The sequence below is a fragment of the Schistocerca nitens genome, chromosome 12 (genome assembly GCF_023898315.1).
Source record: "Schistocerca nitens isolate TAMUIC-IGC-003100 chromosome 12, iqSchNite1.1, whole genome shotgun sequence".
NCBI lineage: Eukaryota > Metazoa > Arthropoda > Insecta > Orthoptera > Acrididae > Schistocerca > Schistocerca nitens.
Window position 1 is genome coordinate 168313675 of NC_064625.1, and position 12099 is coordinate 168325773.

At 45.5% G+C, this 12099-nt stretch overlaps 1 protein-coding gene across 1 annotated transcript in view; it reads right to left on the reverse strand.

The window, feature by feature from the left end:
• The window catches only part of LOC126215237 (solute carrier family 46 member 3-like), a 366563-nt gene that overhangs the window by 179903 nt on the left and 174561 nt on the right, over window positions 1–12099 (reverse strand). The window contains exon 3 of the mRNA XM_049941901.1: window positions 2467–2707. Within this exon, the coding sequence (XP_049797858.1) occupies window positions 2467–2707 (241 nt within the window). The remainder of the gene's footprint in view (window positions 1–2466; window positions 2708–12099) is intronic.

Genomic DNA, 12099 nt, shown 5'->3' on the forward strand with positions numbered 1-12099 from the left:
ATCGCACAACACAAAAATTACACTACACCACTCGCTATACATTTATGTAGTATTACAAATATTGTAATGGAGCATGTTGCAAATAACTAAACAAATAATCAAAACAGACTCACTGTCTGAAGGGATCGCCAGTAGGTTGTGTGCAACAAGTAGTAATTCAAGTGGTCCAAATGTAAATACCTATGGGATATGGATTGGTCAAAATCAGTATCTGGTATTGGAAGGCTCACTGTCTAAAGCGGTCAGCAGTAGGTGATATGCGCAAAGTAACAAGACAAGTGATCCAAATGTGGAAGCTTGTGGGACGCTGTTAAGTGATACTCACCTTGGATTGGTCAAAACTGACGTCCAGTTTGGGTAGGTTCAATAGAGTCACTGTCCAAAGAAGAGGAGGAGATTCGTATTTAACGTCATGTCAGCAAAGAGATCGTTAGAGACGGAGCACAATCTCAGATTAGGGAAGGGCAGGGAAGGGGATCGGCTGTGACCTTTCAAAGGAGCCATCCAAGCATTTGTCAGAAGCGATTTAAGGAAATTACGGAGAATCCCAATGCAGGATGGCCGGATGCTGGTTTGAACCATTGTCCTCGTGTGCTAAGCACTGTGCCACCTCGCTTGGTCGCTGTCTGGAGATATCTGGGGCCTATCAGTAGGTGGCATACGCCAAATCACAATAGAAGAGGTCCAAATGTATAGCGATGTTGGACAATGTTAAGCAGTACTCACTGAGGACTGGTTAGGGGGGTAGGACGTCAAACGGGCCGACTTGGAGCAGGAGAGGCACCACAGGACATTTTATTTTCTACTGTCTATACTTTTACAAATAAATTCATAAAACTTTTTCAACACGACCAGGAAGGATTCAGGATTCACATTCACAGCAGTGGAAGTGAAAAAACATAACAAAATAAATTTATTTTAGATACGTAATTTCATCCTTTTTTCCCTTACTGTTGGCTGCATTTGTAGCTATAGGTGCATTTTTCTTCACAAGTAAGAGAGATTCTTTGATGAATTTTGCACAGCGTACAAACCATACTTACAGGTGTATGAAACTCAAGAATTTTCCAAATCTATTAAAAACTGTGGTAAAAATTCAGATAATTAACTACAAAATTAGATTTTTTTCTTAAGATAAATTTTAAAACGTAACAGCTTATTCATTTTTTCATAAATTAAATAGATTCTATAGGTTGAGACACCTGTAAGTATGGTTTGTATGCTGTGCAAAATTCATTGGACAGTCTCTCTTACTTATAAAGAAAAATGGACCTGTAGCAACAAATGCAGCCAATAGTAAGTGAAAAAATGATGAAATTTCACATGTAAAAAAAATTATTTTGTTATGTTTTTGAACTTCCGCTGCTACGAGTGTGAATCCTGAATCCTTCCTGGTCATGCTGACAAAGTATTATGAATTTACTTGTAAAAGTATAGTCAGTGGAAATTAAAATGTCCTGTGGTGTCTCTCCTGCTCCAAGTCGACCCGTTTGACGTCCTACCCCCCTTAAATATTAAACCTCTCTGCAGTGCCCCATGAAGTGAAGGCGGGTCCCTTGGTGTTATTTGTGAGGAGTAGGGTGAATGCTGACCTTGAGTTTCACCATTCTGTCATGATCATCATACAACACAAACATTACACTGCACTACTCGCTATATGTGTATGTAGTATTACAAATATTGTAATGGAGCATGTCGCAAATAGCGAAACAAATAATCAAAACAGACTCACTGTATGAAGGGATCGCTAGTAGGTTATATACAACAAGTAATAATACAAGTGGTCCAAATGTAAATCCCTATGAGATATGGTTTGGTCAAGGGAGGTTCAGTAGACTCACTGTCTGAAGGGGTCGACAGTAGGTGATATGCACAAAGTAACAAGACAAGTGGTCTAAATATGGAAGCTTGAAGACGCTGTAAGCAGTGCTCACTTTGGATTGGTCAAAACTGACGTCCAATTTGGGTAGGTTCAATAGAGTCGCTGTCCAAAGAAGAGGAGGAGATTCATGTTTAGCGTCCTATCAGCAAAGAGATCGTTAGAGATGGAGCACAATCTCAGATTATGGAAGGGCAGGGAAGGGGATCGGCTGTGACCATTCAAAGGAGCCATCCCAGCATTTGTCTCAAGTGATTTAAGGAAATGAAGGAGAACCTAAAGCAGGATGGCTGGATGCAGGTTTGAACCATTGTCCACGTGTGCTAAGCGCTGTGCCACCTCGCTTGGTCGCTGTCTGGAGATATCTGTGGGTCATCAGTAGGTGGCATATGCCAAATCACAATAGAAGAGGTCCAAATGTATAACCGTGTCGGACAATGTTAAGCAGTACTGACTGAGAACTGGTTAAAGCCGACATCCAGTGTGGGTGGATTCAACAGACTTGGTGTCGGTTGGCAGGATGTGGTACACTCTACACCGAGAAGCAACAAGTGGTCCGGGTACGGGAGCCCGTGGGCTCGACTCACCGTGCATGGGCCCGATGATGACGCAGCAGCAGAGCATGAGCATGGCGACGCGCATGCGCCGCTCCTTGTTGCCGTGCCGGAAGGCCACGCGGAACGTGCGGGCGACGTGTCGCACGTCGAGCAGGTCGCTGATGCCGGCCATGCATCGCCGCAGTGGGGGGCTCTTCTGCGGCGCCGTCTGCTGCTGCTGCTGCTGCTGTTTCTCCGGCTTCTCGTCGGCGGCCGCTGGTGTGTCGCGGGGCTGTGGGGGCGGAAGCAGACTTTCTTAGCTTACATGCGCATCAGCGATTTTTCGGTCAGCCGGTCGGTCCTGAGGGGACCTGCCCGGTATTCATATAGCGGGATGTGGAAAACCGCCTAAAAACCACAGCCGGGCTGGCTGGCACATCTGCACTCGACTGATAGAGATCGGCGTCTGCCCCCGGTAGCCGAGTGGTACCGGCACGGTAACTCAGCGTGTTGGGCCAGAGGGCTAGATGGCCCTCTGCAGTAATAAAAAAACTGAGTTAATGTATCAACGACGAACTGAAATGGGTGTCTTGCGACGTCCGCACGTAGCAGATGCAATGAACAAAATAAGAGTTAAAAAAAAATGGTCAATGCACGCCGGCAAGGTAGCTCAGCTTGTTCGGTCAGAGGGCTGCTCGCCCTCTGTAATTAAAAAAACTGAGTAAAGGGATCAGCTATCTACTTGAACGGATGTGACGTCCGCCCAGACCAAACTAAACGAACAAAAAAACTGGGTGTTGTCTTGTCCTAATCATCATCATTTGATCCCCATCGTCGCGCAAGTCGTTGAAGTGGCGTCAAATGGAAAGACAAGCACCCGGCGAACGGTCTACCCGACAGGGGGCCCTAATCAAACGACGTTTACATTTTTATAGCGAGCAGCGCGCTTTTGTACGTCGGGCGACACCTCTGCGTGCATATGAACGGTTTAGTAATCAGTCGGCAGCACTCTCGCAAGTAAGTGGAGAATATCACGCCGACATGTCGACAGAAATCTCGATTTTTCTGACAGCATTATAACACTCACACACACACACACACACACACACACACACACACACACACACACTGGACCAGGATTGGAACTCGGATTTCCCACTTATGTGAGTGGTCACCTTGACCGCCTCGGACATCCGTGCACATTTCCCCCTCCAACCCTCCAACCCGAATTCCGAGCCTGTTAGTCAATACTTCTGTAGCAAGACTGGGCACGGTGTGCCTGTGTGCATCGAGACCAATATATATACACACCTGGAAATGGAAAAAAGAACACATTGACACCGGTGTGTCAGACCCACCATACTTGCTGCGGACACTGCGAGAGGGCTGTACAAGCAATGATCACACGCACGGCACAGCGGACACACCAGGAACCGCGGTGTTGGCCGTCGAATGGCGCTAGCTGCGCAGCATTTGTGCACCGCCGCCGTCAGTGTCAGCCAGTTTGCCGTGGCATACGGAGCTCCATCGCAGTCATTAACACTGGTAGCATGCCGCGACAGCGTGGACGTGAACCGTATGTGCAGTTGACGGACTTTGAGCGAGGGCGTATAGTGGGCATGCGGGAGGCCGGGTGGACGTACCGCCGAATTGCTCAACACGTGGGGCGTGAGGTCTCCACAGTACATCGATGTTGTCGCCAGTGGTCGGCGGAAGGTGCACGTGCCCGTCGGCCTGGGACCGGACCGCAGCGACGCACGGATGCACGCCAAGACCGTAGGATCCTACGCAGTGCCGTAGGGGACCGCACCGCCACTTCCCAGCAAATTAGGGACACTGTTGCTCCTGGGGTATCGGCGAGGACTATTCGCAACCGTCTCCATGAAGCTGGGCTACGGTCCCGCACACCGTTAGGCCGTCTTCCGCTCACGCCCCAACATCGTGCAGCCCGCCTCCAGTGGTGTCGCGACAGGCGTGAATGGAGGGCCGAATGGAGACGTGTCGTCTTCAGCGATGAGAGTCGCTTCTGCCTTGGTGCCAATGCGTGTTTGGCGCCGTGCAGGTGAGCGCCATAATCAGGACTGCATACGACCGAGGCACACAGGGCCAACACCCGGCATCATGGTGTGGGGAGCGATCTCCTACACTGGCCGTACACCACTGGTGATCGTCGAGGGGACACTGAATAGTGCACGGTACATCCAAACCGTCATCGAACCCATCGTTCTACCATTCCTAGACCGGCAAGGGAACTTGCTGTTCCAACAGGACAATGCACGTCCGCATGTATCCCGTGCCACCCAACGTGCTCTAGAAGGTGTAAGTCAACTACCCTGGCCAGCAAGATCTCCGGATCTGTCCCCCATTGAGCATGTTTGGGACTGGATGTAGCGTCGTCTCACGCGGTCTGCACGTCCAGCACGAACGCTGGTCCAACTGAGGCGCCAGGTGGAAATGGCATGGCAAGCCGTTCCACAGGACTACATCCAGCATCTCTACGATCGTCTCCATGGGAGAATAGCAGCCTGCATTGCTGCGAAAGGTGGATATACACTGTACTAGTGCCGACATTGTGCATGATCTGTTGCCTGTGTCTATGTGCCTGTGGTTCTGTCAGTGTGATCATGTGATGTATCTGACCCCAGGAATGTGTCAATAAAGTTTCCCCTTCCTGGGACAATGAATTCACGGTGTTCTTATTTCAATTTCCAGGTATATATATATATATATATATATATATATATATATATATATATATATATATATATATATATATATATATATGGTGGTCCATCGATAGTGACTGGGCCAAATCTCTCACGAAATACGCTTCAAACGAAAACACTATAAAGAACGAAACTCGTCTAGCTTGAAGGGGGAAACCAGATGGTGCTATGGTTGGCCCGTTACCTGGCGCTGCCATAGCTCAAACGGATATCAACTGCGTTTTTTAAAAATAGGAACCCCCATTTTTTATTACATATTCGTGTCGTACGTAAAGAGAAATATGAATGTTTTAGTTGAACCACTTTTTTCCCTTTGTGATAGATGGAGCTGTGATAGTCACAAACGTGTAAGTACGTGGCATCACGTAACATTCCGCCAGTGCGGACGGTACTTGCTTCATGATTCATTACCCGTGTTAAAATGGACCGTTTACCAATTGCGGAAAAGTTCGATATCGTGTTCATGTATGGCTGTAGTGATCAAAATGCCCAACGGGCGTGTGCTATGTATGCTGCGCGGTATCCTGGACGACATCATCCAAGTGTCCGGACCGTTCGCCGGGTAGTTACGTTATTTAAGGAAACAGGAAGTGTTCATCCTCGTGTGAAACGTCAGCCACGACCTGCAACAAATGATGATGCCCATGTAAGGTGTTTTAGCTGCTGTCGCGGCTAATCCGCACATCAATAGCAGATAAATTGCGCGAGAATCGGGAATCTCAAAAACGTCGGCGTTGAGAATGCAACATCAACATCGATTGCACCCGTACCATACTTCAATGCACCAGGAATTGCATGGCGACGACTTTGAACGTCGTGTACAGTTCTGCCACTGGGCACAAGAGAAATTACGGGATGATGACAGATTTTTTGCACGCGTTCTATTTAGCGACGTAGCGTCATTCACCAACAGCGGTAACGTAAACCGGCATAATATGCACTATTGTACAACGGAAAATCCACCATGGCTGCGACAAGTGGAACATCAGCGACCTAGGCGGGTTAATGTATGGTGCGGCATTATGGGAGAAAGAATAATTGGCCATTTTATCAAAAATGGTTCAAATGGCTCTGAGCACTATGGGACTCAACTGCTGTGGTCATCAGTCCCCTAGAACTTAGAACTACTTAAACCTAACTAACCTAAGGACATCACACACATCCATGCCCGAGGCAGGATTCGAACCTGCGACCGTAGCAGTCGCACGGTTCCGGGCTGCGCGCCTAGAACCGCGAGACCACCGCGGCCGGCGCCATTTTATCGCTGGCAATCTAAATGGTGCAATATATGCTGATTTCCTACGTAATGTTCTACCGATGTTACTACAAGATGTTTCACTACATGACAGAATGGCGATGTACTTGCAACGTGATGAATGTCCGGCACATAGCTCGCGTGCTGTTGAAGCGGTATTGAGTAGCATATTTCATGACAGGTCGATTGGTCGTCGAAGCACCATACCATGACCCGCACGCTCTGGATCTGATGTCCCCGGATTTATTTCTGTGGGGAAAGTTGAAGGATATTTGCTATCGTGATCCACCAACAACGCCTGACAACATGCGTCAGCGCATTGTCAATGCATGTGCGAACATTACTGAAGGCGAGGTACTCGCTGTTGAGAGGAATGTCGTTACACGTATTGCCAAATGCATTGAGGTTGACGGACATCATTTTGAGCATTTATTGCATTAATGTGGTATTTACAGGTGATCAGAGCATGTGTTTTAGAAATGACAAGTTCACAAAGATACATGTATCACATTGGAACAACCGAAAGAAAATGTTCAAACGTACCTACGTTGTGTATTTTAATTTAAAAAAACCTACCTGTTACCAACTGTTCGTCTAAAATTGTCAGCAATATGTTTGTGACTATTACAGCGCCATCTGTCACAAAGCAAAAAAAGTGGTCCAACTGAAACATTCATATTTTTTACGTACTACACGAATATGTAATAAAAAATGGGGGTTCCTATTTAAAAAAACGCAGTGGATACCCGTTTGACCCATCGCAGCGCCATCTAGCGGGCCAACCATAGCGCCATCTGGTTTCCCCGTTCAAGCTAGACAAGTTTCGTTCTTTCTAGTTTTTCGTTTGACATTTATTTCGTGAGATATTTGGCCCGGTCACGATCAATGGAGCACCCTGTATATATATATAATAAGGTATGGGGTGTAAGAGGTTCGTGGGAGGCATTTACATATATATATTTCTGTGCTCTATATATCTTCTACCGCTTGTGCCTTTATCCCGAGTTGCGCAGGGTCGGCATTGTTAGAATCGGATTTGGCAAGGTTGGAGTAAGTGTATCCCAGCTGCCTGCATCTAGTGCAATCCATGGAATAGTGAGAATGTGTTCAGATGTCTGCGAGCTGTGTAACTGATGTGGGACGAGGGGACCTGCCCAGTATTCATATAGCGGGATGTGGAAAACCGCCTAAAAACCACAGCCAGGCTGGCTGGCACATCTGCCCTCGTCCTTAATCCGCCGGACTGCTTCGATCCGAGGCCGACGCGCCTACCCAAGTCCAGGAAGCAGCGCAGTAGCACTCTCCACTCACCTGGCGGGATATGTAATTTGTGCTCCAGTTGATGTAATTATTAAACTGGGCTACTATACTATTTCCTGAATGCCAAAAACTCTTCATAAGCGTTTCCAATAAAATGTTGTTCATGTCTGTATAATCACGTCACTTCTCATGTAATTTTACATAAGCTGTCATATCGCAACAATTATGATGCTTTCTGTCACTCCCTGTCTTCGAAATTTGTGTTATAAAAAGGTTTCGATTTTAGCGCATAGTACAGTTACATCAGCTGTTTCTGTGGATATAGACTGCATGGTGTATCACCGCCATCGAGGGGTAGTTTTCTGAATTTCAGTTCACACATGAATGTTGCTCTGTCAGTTGCACGTTTTTTCGTTACTGGTCACACAAGTCACATATAGTACACATATTATTTTATGTACGACAACACCAAATGGCTGTTTTTACGGTAGTCAATTTTAATTATGACTAAGCCTAATGGTGGCACATCGTGATAAGCACGTAAAACACAAGTTGTGACTTATTTTAATAACTTGCAGCCTTTTTGAAATGTATCGTTGCACATATTAAGCACTTGGCCAGTGGACCACTCTGCTGTGTTTTGCATGTGGCCCTTCGGCATGCATTTATGATAACAGCTGGACGTATTTTTATTGCGTATTGGGTGTTTGACTACTACCTTCCGCAATTTATAGCTATTTTTATTCCACACACGCATACACACACACACACATTATATACGAGGGCGGTTCAGAAAGTAACCTCCGATTGGTCCCAGTGCGGGTTGTGGGGGGAGTAGCGACGCCATCTGTGCGTTAACGCACTCAACAGGTCAGTCGGCATCAAGCCGTGGTCGGGTGAACGTCGTACCTGCCCTAGTTTAGTTTTTGTGGCAGTTTGAAATGTGTGCTGCAATAGAAAACCCCGCCAAATGTGAAGTGCGTGCTGTCATAAGGTTTTTTACAGCCAAAGGATATTCTGCAGCAGCTATTCATCGTGAGCTTTGTGCCGTGTACGGACCGAGAGTTATGAGTGAAGGAGTTGTCCGTGAATGGGTACGTTTATTTAAAAGTGGACGAGAAAACGTTCGTGATGAAGAGAGGAGTGGTAGACCATCATTGGTGACTGACGAACTCGTTCAGACAGTTGATGCAAAAGTTCGTGAAAATCGACGTTTCTCAATGTCGGAGTTGTCTACTGGTTTTCCACAGATTTCTAAGACACTCTTGTACGAGATAGTGACAGCAAGATTGGGTTACCGTAAGTTCTGTGCACGATGGGTGCCCAAAATTCTTACCGACCACCACAAAACTCAAAAAATGGCCTCTGCATTAGACTTTCTGTCACGTTATGAGGACGAAGGAGAACCATTGTTAAACAGAATCGTGACCGGTGACGAAACCTGGATTAAGTACGTGAACCCTGAGACAAAAGAACAATCAAAGATGTGGGCACATTCAATTCGCCTACCAAACCAAGAAAAGCCTCGCAAGATTTTTCTGCCAGAAAACTGATGGCAACGGTGTTTTGGGATGCCAAAAGGGTGTTGTTGGTTGAATTCATGGAACGTGGTACGACCATTAATCAAGACGTGTACTGTGAAACAATAAAAAAGTTACGACGGGCTATACAGAACAAACGCCGTGGTATGCTGACTTCCGGTATCGTTTTTTTGCACGATAACGCCCGTCCTCACTCTGCTCGCAGAACAACGGCCCTTCTTGAGTCCTTCAGGTGGGACGTTATCAACCATCCACCTTACAGCCCAGACCTGGCGCCAAGTGATTATCACCTCTTCATGCATTTGAAGAAATGGCTCGGGTCACAGCGGTTTGATGACGACGAAGAGCTCAAAGATGCGGTCACAGCCTGGCTCCAGGCACAAGCGGGTGATTTTTATGCAGAAGGAATTTCAAAGCTTGTGAAGAGATACGATAAGTGCCTCAATCGCTATGGAGACTATGTAGAAAAATAATGCAAAGATGTAGTTGTAAGATGTATATATTAAAATATTTTTATTTAACTTGGTGTATTTTTTTAAATCAACCGGAGGTTACTTTCTGAACGGCCCTCGTATATCACAGACAGGTGTCGCTAGGGAAGTAATGAGTAACGGGCTCGGAATTTGAGTTGGAGGGGAAGTGTGCTCCGATGGTCGAAGCGCTCAAGGCGACCGCTCACGTAATTGGGGAATCTGGGTTCGAGATCTGGTCTGTTACCGATGATACTTTAGAATACCCAAATGTCGCTAATGTCATTAAAACATTTGAATGGTAAGCATTATAAAAACCTTTTGCGTGTTTCATGGTTTTATGAGACTAGGTAATGGTAAACAAATACGAAATAAGGGCAATATTTTTGCCGAAAATTATATCTTGGATATTTCCCCAACTAATCTTCACAGCCGGCCGGAGTGGCCGAGCGGTTCTAGGCGCTACAGTCTGGAACCGCGCGACCGCTGCGGTCGCAGGTTCGTATCCTGCCTCGGGCATGGATGTGTGTGATGTCCTTAGGTTAGTTAGGTTTAAGTAGTTCTAAGTTCTAGTGGACTGATGACCGCAGCAGTTATGTCCCATGGTGCTCAGAGCCATTTGAACCAGCCAATCTTCACAAGTGACTCAAGGTCATTGTAAGTAGTTTTCTGATCACTTTACTTCGCCAGAAGTATCTATTCCTTGGCAGTATGGTGATACGTAGAAACTTTTGTCAACAATGTTTTTTTTAGTATATAAATGGGTAGCCCAGGCGGTGGAGCTCTTGATTGCCTAGGACAAGGACGTGAGTTGGAATCTCGGTCTGGCGCGCAGTTTTAATCTGCCAGGAAGTTTTATATCAGCGCACACTCCGCTGCAGAGTGAAAATTGTATTCTGGCTATTTTTTTATAACTTACGTTTTGAAGTTTTTAATACAAAATAGACATATTTCAGCACTGTGTGAACATGTACAAAAAATAATTTTTTTAAGAATTTGGTATATAATTTCAATTCACATACACTGTTGCTATGCTTAATATAAATGTTTGCATTTTTCTGTGGTTAGCGTCAAAGCGTTACAGATTTCCAGCCATAACTCCCTTTTATTTGGCGATCACTATAACATTCCAATTTTTTCCGTACAGCGCGGGTCGTCTTTCTACCAAAGAAATTAGTTTCTCACTATTAATATTTTCCATTTTCAGAAACTGTTACAACGTGTAATAATAGGCCGAGCGAAAACAGCAAATGCGCGGAGCAGCAGGCGGCAGGCAATACTCTATTTGTCATCACCTCGGTCGATAACTTTGCCTCTTGCTACTTTGCATCGATTATGCGCTTACTTCCATATACCGTCGTCGTAGAAGCAAAACGATTCTGTGATCGGCCGGATAGAAGGGTCGTTCACGTGTGCCTAGCTTTATTTACTGTAAAATGGGGTGAGTAGCAGGAATAATGGGGTGAATGGAAAGAAAACGTCCAAAAATGCTCTATGCAGCCGGGTCGGATGATAAACGAGCACAACATTCAAAGATTTGTTTGTCTAGTTTCGCAGTGAACCAGTCTAAGAGTGACATTAGGAATTCCAAAGTTAGTGAAACTGTCAGTTGATATTTTGTTTACTCTATCACAAATGTCGGAAGTAGTGCATAATTTGCTTAGTTCGAACTTTATCTGTGAGAACCAATCAAAGTTGTGCTGTTTTAATTTAACTACCTGGAAATCTTAGTTAAAATCCGTGGAGAAGAAATAAAAACTTTCAGGTTCGCCGATGACATTGTAATTCTGTCAGAGACAGCAAAGGACTTGGAAGAGCAGTTGAACGGAATGGACAGTGTCTTGAAAAGAGGGTATAAGATGAACATCAACAAAGGCAAAACGAGGATAATAGAATGTAGTCGAATTAAGTCGGGTGATGCTGAGGGAATTAGATTAGGAAATGAGACACTTAAAGTAGCAAAGGTGTTTTGCTATTTGGGGAGCAACATAACTGATGATGGTCGAAGTAGAGAGGATATGAAATGTAGACTGGCAACGGCAAGGAAAGCGTTTCTGAAGAAGAGAAATTTGTTAACATTGAGTTTAGATTTAAATGTCAGGAAGTCGTTTGTGAAAGTATTTGTATGGAGTGTAGCCATGTATGGAAGTGAAACGTGGACGATATATATTTTGGACAAGAAGAGAATAGAAGCTCTCGAAATGAGGTGCTACAGAAGAATGCTGAAGATTAGATGGGTAGATCACATAACTAATGGTGAGGTATTGAATAGAACTGGAGAGAAGAGAAATTTGTGGCACAACTTGACTAGAAGAGGGGATCGGTTGGTAGGGCATATTTTGAGGCATCAAGGGATCACCAATGTAGTATTTGAGGGTAGCGTGGAGGGTAAAAATCGTAGATGGATACCAAGGGATGAGTAGGTACTGGGA